Below are 12,755 nucleotides of genomic sequence, written 5' to 3'. Positions count from 1 at the left end.
CTCCGTTTTTTTTTTTTTTTTTCTGAACCAAGTTAGACTGCACAGCCCACTCACTGCAGGTGCTGCAAATGTGTTTGTGTGAACGACAGAATGTTTGGCTCTGTTGTCTCCCACTCAAGGGGCTATTTTGGACTGCAGCGGGCGGAGTTCAGGTGCTACATCTTATGGCTAAAGCACATACCCTTTACTCACAGCTACATGCGTTTGAGTCCCACTGATGACGATGCGTGTCGCATGATGCACCGAGTCCATCTTTTCTTGTGCACCAATCCTCTCAAACAGGAAAGAAAATACACTCATTTAACACGTCTGACAATGTTTTTCTTTCTTTTTTTCCCCCCTCCTCATCAGCTTAAGCACTGACATCTAGGGATGGGCATTTTAATTGATTTCCATATTCAAGTACTCATAAAAAAAACAAAAAAACCCCTAGCTTTCTATCACTGCAATTTTGGAATTGTCTGCAAATAAATCATTTTAAACTTGCGTGTACTCGGAGCACCTCCACTTTTATGCCGACAAAAATCCATCAAAAATGTGTCATCTGGCAGCTGGGGGCTGTTGCATCAACTAAAGATTGTTGTTCCACATTTTCTAAGTACGCATCCATGGACACAAAGAGTGTAAACTAAACTATAAACCAAGATTTTGTTACTACGCAGCCTATTTCTTGCCTAAAATGCTTTCAGAAACATATTTACCATACTGTTTTGAGAGAGATTGCGAACCGGAAGTTTCCACCATCCTGTCCTGAGAAAACAGAGCTTTGACAGTATTTTCGACACTATTTTGTCAAAAAAAACCCTAACAACACTCTTATACCTGCTGGTCGCCATTCTAACTGTTAGGTTCGATCAAGCAATGTCTCATCTTTTAATATAGAACATGGTCAATTTACTTTTATATTTCTTATATAAAAAAAACGTGCTTACTCTATGTCTAACAAATACTGACATCCAAATCGAGTCCGTGAGTATACGACTGCTCATGCACATCACTACTCGCATCTACTCACAGTAGAAGATGGAGAATGCTTTCTCGTTTGAACTCCCATCATTTCCTCCCAGCCTTCGCTCCTACACCCATGACCCACGCTGCAACTCACACACATGCTACACACTGACTGAGTGGTCTGTTGTGCCTACACGCTCCTGCCTGGAGTAGGCGCGTATTAAATTATTTTTTTATCGTTTATGAATCTTCCCCAGCCACTGCACCACCAGCCCTGCTTGAATACACATGATTTAGCTCCGCTTGTAATTTTGGCCCGGGCGCAACAATAAGCTCGTGACTCACCCTTTTGCAGACAGAGATGGAGGCAAGGAGGGGAGAGAATTATTTTTGATTGCACGAGTTTCCAGACGTGTCACGGAGAAGCGGAGCGGACTTCATTAGGCCAGGCCGAGATTTAAAGATGTCTGGAAAAAGCCCACAGATTCTGCCGTCAATAAACCCATTTAGTCTGTCTTGTCTATTTTGGTTACTTTTCATTTGGCTGAGATTTTTCATGCTGCATCCAGTATGGTTTTGTCACACTTTTTGTAACAGATATTTCAATGGTTTATTTCACTGAGGCAGTTAACTTGAAATAAATTGGTATGAAAAGGCTCACAGTTTTGTTCTTTACATAATGCATCAGATATCAGAGTATAACCGTTATGTTAACAAATACTGAACAGCTGTATCCTTAGATTTGGACCAGCTATTTTTTTTTTTACATATCATCAAATGGTTTAGATCACTGTCAAACCTAATGTCTTCTTTTCGTCCATTAGGAGACACAGAAAGCCAAGCAGTTCCTGCCCTTCCTGCAGAGGGCTGGCCGGTCAGAAGCCGTGGTAGAATACGTCTTCAGCGGCTCCCGCCTCAAGCTGTACATGCCCAAAGAAACCTGCCTCATCACATTCCTCCTTGCCGGTGGGTAGAGCTCTTTCCCTTCCTGGTGCGAAGGTCGCTTCCTTCAGTGTCCTTTAACCAGCTCACTTCTGTGTCAGCACAGGCATTAGCTGCTGCTGCCACGCGAAAGTTAATTGGCATATCCTGAGAGTGTTTGTGTGTATCGGAGCAAAGACGTATTTGCCAAATTGAGACTCCTGCCAGCTCAGAGATCAGAGTTTAAGCCCTTCTCGCACCTCTCAGCAGGCGACTCGACAGGGCAGAGGGTGTAGCTGGGTATGTTGCACCAACCACAGTCCACCCTCTTTCACAGCGCCGGGGTTGGCATGAAGCATGTGTCCCCTTTGACCTCACCTTCCCCTCTGTGGCTCTCTGCCAAGTTTGAGATAGACTCGCGCTCTGCTCTCAATGTCTTTTCTGTTTTACCGCGGCAGTCATCTTCATTAGTAACCGGCCACCGTGTCGAGGTAAAGGGAGGGTTTAACTCCAGTGGATGGGCAGGTATTGTTAGGATTTTAACAATATATGAACTTGGTAGAAGAAATGTATTTTTTGCTTTTTTCTATCCCTCTTTTGAACAAAGTTTCTGACAAGGTCACATTGTGAAAACTTTGGTGTTGAATGCCAAAAGGTCCAACTTTCTTTCTGTCAGCAGTCAGTTTATCCTTCCTGGTTTGTTTGTTGTTCTACCTGATGAGTACAGGGGCACAGAGGACAGATAATGAATTGGAAAGATAAAGAGCTGCAACCTTAAGTTGATTAATCAATTAGTCACTTAAGAGAAATTAATAAGCAACTATGATAAGAATCAATTATCCTTTTTAGTTCAAAGCAAAAAAGGTCAAACATTCACTTGCTCCAGCCTTTCAAATATTGAACGAATCACCCGGCGTTGTTGGATATTGTATTGGTCATTTCCTCCCATTTTCCTTTTATTTTATAGACAAATCGATTAATAGAGAAAATAATTGGCAGAGTAATAGATAATGAAAATAATCCATTCGAGACGGGATCCATTCTTTTAGCTTTCCTCTTCAGCATGAGAAAACAGCAGTAGTTTTCGGGCAAGATGCAGATGGGATGAAATACGGACTGTTTGATAGCAGGTCTAGTCATTTATTTCCACTCCCCGACTGTCTTGACAGTTTGCGCCAGTAATAAAAACACTGAGACTGTATCTTTGGCAGCCACCAATGATTTGCACGTCCTTCCAGATCATGGGAATAGCGAGAATGCTTATCCCTTCCGCAGCAGATGATACTCTTTGTTATAGTTGCAATAAAAATCCTCTTCAATCCATCTCCATTTCATTGCGACACTTGCCAGCCATACAGTTCCTCCCCATTTCCAGTTGGACTAACTCCATATATTTCTGACAAACACTCAAATTCAGTTTAATTACGCGTGGCTAAATCGTCGATGCATTAATTAATTTTGCAATTTGCTTCTGATTGTCTTTGCTATCCACTGATGGTTTTTGTAATTACATTTTTTTTCGTCCACTGCCTGCTACAAGATGTATTGACATGACCCATGCCAATAAGCAATCTGCATATAGGACCGTATAAGAGTTTTCTCTTTTTTCTTTCTTGTAGCGCTGGTTTGCGCTTGACAATTCTCCCTTAATGAGATGTCAGGTGTGTGCGAGATGGTGTTTACATAGTCGGCCTGCTTTCAGATTTTATTCAATCAAAGTTTATTAGCAAATCGTAAGAAGCACATTAGAGCTGATGGCCCCTGAGCGTATTTGATTAAAGTCGTCCCCAGAAGAAGAGATTCATCTGCTGGAAATGAGACGACAAGTATTGTCTTTAATACACACATTAGGCTGGATTAGCTCTGATTGATACAAATGATCCCCTTTCCAATTTTGTGCATTTTTAACTCCTATTCCAATACGAGTTCTTTGTATCACTTGATGAGCTCCCCTGTGTACATCTCCCTACAGGTATGCGAGTGCTTTTCCAGTTGTATTGTTTCCTCCCTCTTGCTTTTGTTCTTTCAGAGATGGGATGTTTATGAGATAAAATATTACGTCTGGTGGGTCGCGGCCTCTGTGTTTCTGTGCATGTATGCTGTTGTACGCATGGTTTTCTTCGCACGACAAGTGATGTTAAACCTTTAACCACACATGAAATGAAGCCCTCAGGCACAAACAGGGCCCTTATTATCTCTCCAACTCTAATCTCAGAGCGCTCTCCCTATCTCTTTCCACTTTTCTCTTCCCCGTCAAAGTTATCTTTCCATGTTCTGTTCACCCATCTGCACCATGGGCTGTGTTTTGAAATGACACATACATGATAAATTGGCTGCCCCAAGCCTCTTGTGTTTATCTGTATATAAAGCAGCAGAAACCCTTTGGACCTTGTCTTCTTTAAACTATCACACAGTGTTGAAAGATAATGAGGTGGGTTGAGAGCTGATCTGAGATATTTTTTGAAATGCTCTTATTTTGAAAGTTAAACAGGCCTCATTATAAAGATAGCAGCACTGGAAGTACCCTATATTGAATTTAATACTTGCAAAATGCATCAAAACAGTTGCTAAAAGCCTTCAAAATACATAATGCATAATAGCCATTGTTGTAATGTATGATCTTGGTCCCTTTTACAAGCTCAAGTAAGTAGTAATTTTGCAATTTATTTTCTATTAAAGGTCAGAAAATGTTTTCCACCAGCTGAGCTCAGTCTCTGAGTAAATATTGACAGCATGCAGACAAATGGAGAATGTATTCAAAGGCTGCTGTTAAAACAAGTCTCGCATTAGTCATCCGTTTCATTAGCCGCGTTCTCTTCACACTGTATTCATCATGGCCAAATTTTTATTCTTAAACAATGTCGTGGGAGGCCATTGAAGAACAAATTGTTTACAGTAGAGCTGCGAATGAAGTAATCCCAAGGCGGTACGTGATGTAACACAGTGAATCAAAATTATAATACTAAGAAAAAAAACACACTACAGGCATCTCTGAATCTGAACTACTAGCTTTGCTTAGCCAGCAGCATTTCTCCCCTTGCTTTAGATGTGTTATTTGTCCTGATTTAAACTGAACCCCCCTCCTCATTGGAAAGACTTATTTCTCCAGTGAGGCACCTCAAAGCCTCTGCATCTTCCCCGCACATAGTCTCCTTCCTTTCCCAGAGTTTTCCTTGATTTATAAAGACAGTGCTTTAAGAAAAAGTGAGGAAACAAAGGGTAGCGAGGGAAGCCCGTGCTTCAAAGAGGGCCGGAGGTGCTTCAGGAGTTGAAGGGAAGTTACCTTCCCTCTCCTCCCACATCACCTTTCCTTTCTTCTCCTCTCACTTGCTGGCCTGCGTGGTGTCACTTCCGTATGCAAGTTTGATAAAGGGTAAAGGAGTCATCCGGTTTCTGAAGATGGAAAAGAAGGCCCTTCCACACAGGAAAGGGATTTCAGAGCATAGTGGAGGGGGGTAGAATGATGATGAAAGGAGGAGGAGGTGAAGTAAGAGCTGTGGAGGCAGAAAGGACAGGAGAGGGTAAAGGGAAGACAAAAAAAGTACAATTGATGTGCAGTACGTGGGTATAAAGGCCTGTTGCAGCCAAGGGAGACCAAGAAGTGAAAAGGCTGTAAAAGTTTACTAGCTTCAGTAGCTTTCACAGAGTTTCAGACAGAGGCCACAGCAGGTGAAGTGTACTTTCAAAGTTACTCAGAAAGGTATGTCGAGCAGCAGTCTGTCAAAAAGATGAAACACCCATCACTCGGACACAAAGATTTACAGTGTCAGCAAGACGCATTAGCCATCACAGTGTGTGGCTTAGTGCCATTTGTCTGATTTTTGATACGAGTGTGTGTATGGTTGTGTCTGTCTGTGTGTACATCTGTGTGCTGGTACGCTTCCTGCAGCGTGTGAGCGCAGGAGAGGGAAAGTCGGTGAAGTGGAGCAGAAAATTTGTCAACTTGTTCGCTAAAAATATATGTCTGTGTGGAAAAAAACAAACAAGTTTAGCATAGTAGCGAGTCAGTCGGGAAAAGTCTGCAAATAAAATGTTACTGCGCTCTGCTCTGACCTCCAGTATCGGTGTCCTTGTGTGTGTCTGCAGCGCTGCATCTCATTGAGATTCACACATCTATTAGCAACCAGGGGGCCGGGTTGTTTTGAGGCCTTGAGGCACATTTTAAGGCCCGCCACATGATAAAGTTGCCCGTAAGGAGAAATGATAGCTTCATCAAGTCATTAAAACATTATTGCCGTTACATTTACTACACTGTAAGATGTAATCTTGAATCTAAACATGGGCTATGAGCTGCATCAGCCTACAACAAAGCAACCATCCGCTATACCTGCTGTTACTGGAGGGGGGGAAGTTCTCACATCTAACCTATAACTAATACGTTGCTGTTTGAGTTTGCTGTTCTTGAGAAATAATGAAATGTGAATTTCATTATTGATTCTAATGCTGCTCTCCAGTGAAGGTTACATCATGTTCTTCAGTGAATTGGGGCCTGCAAGAAAACAGTTTATTATGACCTCCGCCGAGGAGGTAATGTTTTCACCTGTGTCCGTTGTTTTATTTGTTGGTTGGTTTGTCAGCAAGGTTAAACAAAAATTACTGAACAGATTTCCATTGGACCCAAGGTTTCCCAGCAGAACTTCCTGTCAAACGGACATAATCGTGTTATTTACTTCACCAGTTACTCACTTTAATGTGCCTTATTGGTGTATATACTGTACATAACAGACCATGCTACTGGGTAGTTTTCTATGCCTTGGACAATATCCTTGAAACTAGCAGACATAATGAAAGTCATTACATTCCTCAGTCATGCTTTTCTTTTGCAAATCAAATATTACAAATCTGTTGGTTTCAAACCATTCCTTTCTGCGCTTTTGTGTGCTTCGGACGAATGGAAGTAGCGTTGTCAAAGCCTCGTCTGAGGTAATGAGGCCTCACGTTAGAGATCCGTGTTGAGATAATGGTGAGATGGAGGGATGGATTGAAAGGATAAAAGAGAGGGCTAGTCGCACAATCCTAGGATTTTCCCTAACAGCCCTCTCTCTTCGTCTGCCTCCCATTTGCTGCTCTACCTCCATCACTCCGCTCTAACCTCCACATGCACCTTTAACTCACTGTTGAACTTCTTGCTCGGATATTCAAAGAGGTGGAACAAATTTAGTATTTAATGATATGGGTGATGGAGGAACAACCGTATTAGAGCTAGAATCACACACAAATATGCACACTTTCACTCCCTCCTCCAGCTTTTAGGTCTTTATTTGTTTGCCTGTCGCTGCGCTAATTACACCCTGTCAACAGCCTGTCAAAAATCAAGAATTAGTAACTTAATTACATTAAAAAGATAGACACTAATGGCATTCATACTGAGCTGACTGTAGTCTGCAAGTATCCATGTATACCTGCAGACATACCAAACAGAGCGCAAAGCATCTGGCAGGTTATGAGCATAAAGTCAGAGGCTAATCAATATGCACATTATTAGTATAGGAATTTGCGACTCGATGCATGTTTGTATAAATTGCAGCAGTGACATTAATGCACAGCAGCCGCACGTCACCACATTTCTCCCTCCAGACCCCATCTCTCCGAGATGAAGCTCATTATCTCGGCATGGTTGGAAGAGGAAGAGAGGTCGACTCGATCCTGTTCCGGCTGTATGTCGGACCGACCGAAAACACATTCAGTTACATCGTGTGAAAAATGTATTAGAAAAGAAACTGCCGCGCCGGGAAATGAATGCATATGAATTCATCCAATTAGTGCTGGTTTCTGAGAAGAATTACAACTAGTGTGAAAATCAGTCCTCGCTGAAAACATCCATTCTGTATGTGCTGCTTGTGTATTTGCATGGCACTTACCGACATTGTTTCTGTAAGTGCATCTTAATGGCTAGGTGTATTGGACACCTGTTGGATAATATGGCAGCTCAATTATGGCCAACAGTTAAAAGGAATAATTTGACATTTTTGGAAAATAAACATTTGCTTTTTCGCTTGAGAGTCAGATGATTGACACTGATGTCTTATCTGCTGGAGCCAGGAGGTTAGCTTGGCTTAGCACAGGCACTGTCCAAAATCCTCACAGCAAAACTAAATTAGCTTGTTTTAAAATGTAAACAAAACCAACAGAAAAAAAGGAAAAAACTTAAAATGGCACCATTAAGGTTGTCCAGCACGTACATGATGCTGTACACCAGTGCCCTGTTCGTGTGTGTGTGTATGATGCCATTAGTAATCACTGTATGTCTTGTTTGTCTCTGAGATCAGATAAGATGAATATCCTGCTGTTAGACCCAGATGTTTATCTCGGTGTCAGGAGTGAGTTATGTGTCATGGTGCAGGTTAAAATTGGTCGTTCTAATTGACTCCTTGGCGTTGTTTGAATGCTGCAGGGAGGAGGCTACTGTGTGTGTGTGTGTGTTTCAGGAAGTGCAGTTAGGAAAGCCGTAGGTCATCTGAGGAGAGTGTTCCCATGTGCATTTGGGCTTATTTCTTTGACTTGCTTTATAGGACTTTATATATAGCGTATTTGACCTGTTATAACCCCATTTTGGTGTATTTGGGATGTTTTTGTCTTAAGAGAGCTTGGCCTGGGTCATGAATTATTGCTGACATGGGCCTGAAAACCCTTTTGATACACTCTACAGGATGTGCTGCTCAATTAAACTTGACTTCTCTCTGTGTTGCATCCCTGTGTAGTCTTTTCTGTGGCATTTGTTAGAAAAACACGATTCCAGTCCTTATCATAGCTCCGGCCAACCCATCTCCCTCTCTGCAATTACCTCATACACCATTTTTGCAGCGTGCAGTATTTACCTCTCCCATTATCTTTCCTCTCTCGTCTCTCCCTCTTCCTCTTATACCGCATCCTCCTCTTCTCTTTCTTCTGGCACGGCTGAAGCCACAGTATCCCACGTGGAAGCCCTGTCCTGGTCCACTTCTATAAATACTTTCAGATGATCTTGGCCATCAGTGTCTCCTCCTCCTTAGTCTCTCGGCTCCTCCTTTTTATTATGTTTCATTAAATGTTCGAATACAGCAGGGTATATAATGGAATATCTACAATAAGATAACTCTCATTATAGTCTGATACAACATTTACGATAACATTTTCTGTACATTTTTTGTCAGTTATTAAAGTGCTAAAGCAGTTCTTTATTGAATCAGTTTGTTACTGCGAGGCTTGTTCTTCATCCCAATTCGTTCTTATTTATTGTGTGCACAAATCTTTTCTATAGCTCCTTGGCATTTTACATTCCCCACTTTGCAAAATATTACAACTAGAGTGAAAAGGTGCAAAAAGTTCAGCACAAAATGGAAATTTGCATGACTAATTTGTTCTAATGCTCCCCGCGGTCTTCTGAAGACCTTTATGTCTTACAGACGGTTGACTCAACAGTTCTTCATAACTGTGGTGCTGACTGTCCTGTGAACTCATTTTTGCCTTTCCTGGGTCATTTTCTCTCCTCTGCCAGTGTGAATACGCTGATGTGTCCTGTTCTTGTTCTCATAAATGGGACAGACATGGGCGGCAGAGGTTTCCGTAGGGAACAGAAAGTACAAAACAAAAACAGCTACAAAAAGAAAAAATGCCAGGAGGTTCTTTTGGATAGTTATGAAACCATGCAAGGAAACTAGTGTTTATCAGTTAGGTTAGCTGGTGGTCTGGTGGTATTTTTGTAACCACCTGGGACTGATGGTTACTTAATCTAGACCGTTTTAATTACTGTTAATGAACTACAAAGGACGAAACATGTAGAGCACAAAAAGTTACTCAGTTACAAATCCACTTATGTATTTGAATAGGCTTGAAATAAAACCCCTACAAGAATTTTGCATCAGGAATTCAATAAAAAGTGAACAATAATGATACAAATGTGGCTCGTAGAACTGATCTAAGGAGATGTCCTCTGCTAAAACTTTCAGAGGAAACGACAGCCAAGGTTCAGACACCAGGTACACTGTCCCTGATTAATGTCACAGTCGAGCTCTGCCGTTTTGACAAGTTTAAAGGTCCAATAATGTGAAATTAAATGTCATCCACTAATCTAAGAAACACATCAACTGATGTTATCTTAGGTACACACATCTGTGTTAAGCACTCTGTTTTCTACCACTATGTCCCATCGGAGCCAGAGCTCAGCAGCATTCCCTCGAGCGAAAAGTCTGGGAAACACTTGTAATATACTGTATATATGAATACATCACCAGTCCAAGGAAACCAAGTGGAACTTTGCCGAACCTCCATTTAAAACATGGCAATTTCAAAGCCACGATCATCATCTTGCGAGATGACCACGTTAACCATTGAGCCAACTGAATGCCCCAACACATCTGATCTTACCTCTGTCATGAATCCATCCTGAGGCAGTATGTGCATGTATCCGTCATGGCAGGAAAACTCATTAAATTCAACATGGAGTCAGAGGAAAGGAAGACCCAGAGAGAGAGAGAGCGAGCTTTATTAGTAGAATGCCGGAGGGTTTAGTGCCCAACCGAAACTATCATTAAGCGTCTCTGCATAAATCTATACAGCACCAACCTGCTCGCTAGCGCACTTATTAATTCGAGAATTTGAAGAGGTCAAGAACATGACAGATAAACGTACCGCTACTTTACCACTAGTTTTTTATATTCAACATTTTTCGCAGGCATGGACACACCTTAGCACACGTTGCATGATCATACCTTCTATCAATTCCTGAGGGGTATAGGAGACAAAGAAGAGAGTCTCTATTGAAGTAAGGTATGCTCCAACAATTCCAATGGAGGCTTTACATGTAAAATTCATAGTGTGCTTCCAGCCCAAAACTTAAACTTTCTGTAAGATCGACACATGTACTCGCACTACCTTACAGCCCAGTCGAATACAGAAATACTCTCTTCTCTGTGACGCATATACCTCCATTGCATACACTCTCTTTTATCTCAGTATATTCTTTCAAACAGGGTGAACATGTAGAAGTGACACAGTCTCGCAGCTCCTTTATTCCCACTCATTCCTCTTCCCTGAAGCTTATCCATTCTTGCCTGAACTCTACACGGAGCTTCTGAAAATGAACAAAAGTTGACGTAGAAGGGTTCCAAAGATTTGTTTTGTGTGGAAACGGGTTATATAGAAGCACTTTATGCACTCAGGATTGACCTCCTCATGACCAATTATCCATTGAGTGCTGATGATAATGTAGCGGGATAATCTGTGTCAAGCCACTGACGTACCTTGTGTAAAATAGTGTGGCTAAGCTATTTTGACCTTGACCTTTGTAAGAGGAATGAGGAGGATTCTCAATGTTGCAGTAACAGTTGCTTAGAGTACCAGAGGTCCTCAAAATTGTTGATACATGTCTTGTGGATATATGTATTAATTCCCAGAGTTTTTCCGTATTTATTTTGACAAACGGTTGTGTCTCCTGGTCTTTTTGGATTTATCTAAGCCAAATGTTTAAACTATTCATGATGGCTTGCTGTTCTTTTGATTATCTGCTGTGCTGACCTTTAACTCCTGCAACCGTGTTGTCTTTGGTTAGGTATCGAATGTCCACGCAGTTCCAGGAATATGCCCGGAGGGATGCAGGTGGCGGAACCCTTCAGTGACGAGGCCATGCTGTTCACCAAAGAGCTGGTGCTGCAAAGAGAGGTAAGTAAAACAGCAGGGCATTCTGGCCCCGGTTTCATCATTTCCAAGTGTTTCAGTACCCCTTCCTGCGCTGGTAACTCTTGGTGTTCTGCTATTTTGGCACCCACATCGCTGCATTTTATTTTCACACTCGCAGTCCAAGTTTAGTCAGCTTTGAGCACAAGATCGTTTTGGTTCAGAGACGTGAGAGGAATAATATCTTTTATACTTTCAATACCAGTTACTGATAAACCACAGAAGCTGCTTGGAAAAAGTCTGGCTTCATTTTTGTGAAGATCCATTTTATCGGCGCAAAACATAAAAACTTCCTTATTCAAAGGTGCACCGTGCAGTTTTGGAGAAGAAAACGTATATCAGAAAAGAACGCTCTTCATTGACTGATTTTTTTTTAATGCCTAAATAAACAAACTCTCTTTTTCGTTTTCGTGACTGAATAAACAAACTGATCTTTAAAGACAACACAATTCCAGACTGTTTTACTTTGTTTATATTTGGCGGACCCTGCCTCCTTTCTAGCTTCAAACAGTGTTTATTTTCCTCTGAGAACAGCTCGATAATTCAGTTATGAAAAAAAGAAATATTTCTGAATTTGTATTATCACCTCTTTAATATTGTAAATATAAAAATTCTGTGTTAAAAGTTCTTCTCCAAAACGACATTGTGCCCCTTTAAATTCTTACATTTCTTTACTTTTGCAAAGAAAAAAAAGGGATAAATCAGACAAAATGTCAATCATCAAACCACATTTCTGTTTGTTTATATTGTCAAGACCGTTTGTACAAAGACGGGGCCGCTGACTTTTATAAGCTAATTAAATCGTTGACTCCCGAATGAGCTCTGTTACAGCAGTTAAAGCACTGTACTCGTACCTGGTGTGCTGTGAAATCGCCACAAAAATCCAGACAAAAGGGGCCACAATCAAGCAGACTAACCCCAACACACACATACACACACACCATCCTCCCCCGCCTACTCCCAGTTTATAGAAAGCTCACCTGATAGTGGATCAGTGCTCCTGGGCTTTAGAAAACTCCCATCCACTGTGTGCCTGTTCATTCACATGCTAATAGGTTTTTATAAGAAGCAGTGAACGGACCAAAGCCATGATGGAACTAGCTATAATCCTGCCACCACTTATCCAGGCCACACACTCCCTCTCCTTTGCTCTCTTTTACTCCCCCTCTCCATTCCTATCTCCGTTTAAAAGGGCTTTTTTTGCGTAGGGTGGCTGACTCCACTGTCCT

General features: G+C 41.6%; 1 protein-coding gene across 2 annotated transcripts in view; it reads left to right on the top strand.

The window, feature by feature from the left end:
- The window catches only part of snd1 (staphylococcal nuclease and tudor domain containing 1), a 173,082-nt gene that overhangs the window by 44,781 nt on the left and 115,546 nt on the right, over positions 1–12,755 (top strand). For both annotated transcript variants that reach the window (XM_084346557.1, XM_084346558.1), the window contains exons 16-17: positions 1,776–1,917; positions 11,402–11,511. In XM_084346557.1, the coding sequence (XP_084202683.1) occupies positions 1,776–1,917; positions 11,402–11,511 (252 nt within the window). The remainder of the gene's footprint in view (positions 1–1,775; positions 1,918–11,401; positions 11,512–12,755) is intronic.

This window comes from Pagrus pagrus (assembly GCF_965226575.1).
Source record: "Pagrus pagrus genome assembly, chromosome: 23".
Lineage (NCBI taxonomy): Eukaryota > Metazoa > Chordata > Actinopteri > Spariformes > Sparidae > Pagrus > Pagrus pagrus.
The sequence above is the reverse complement of the archived record's forward strand: the minus strand, read 5'-3'. Positions and strand labels throughout refer to the sequence as shown.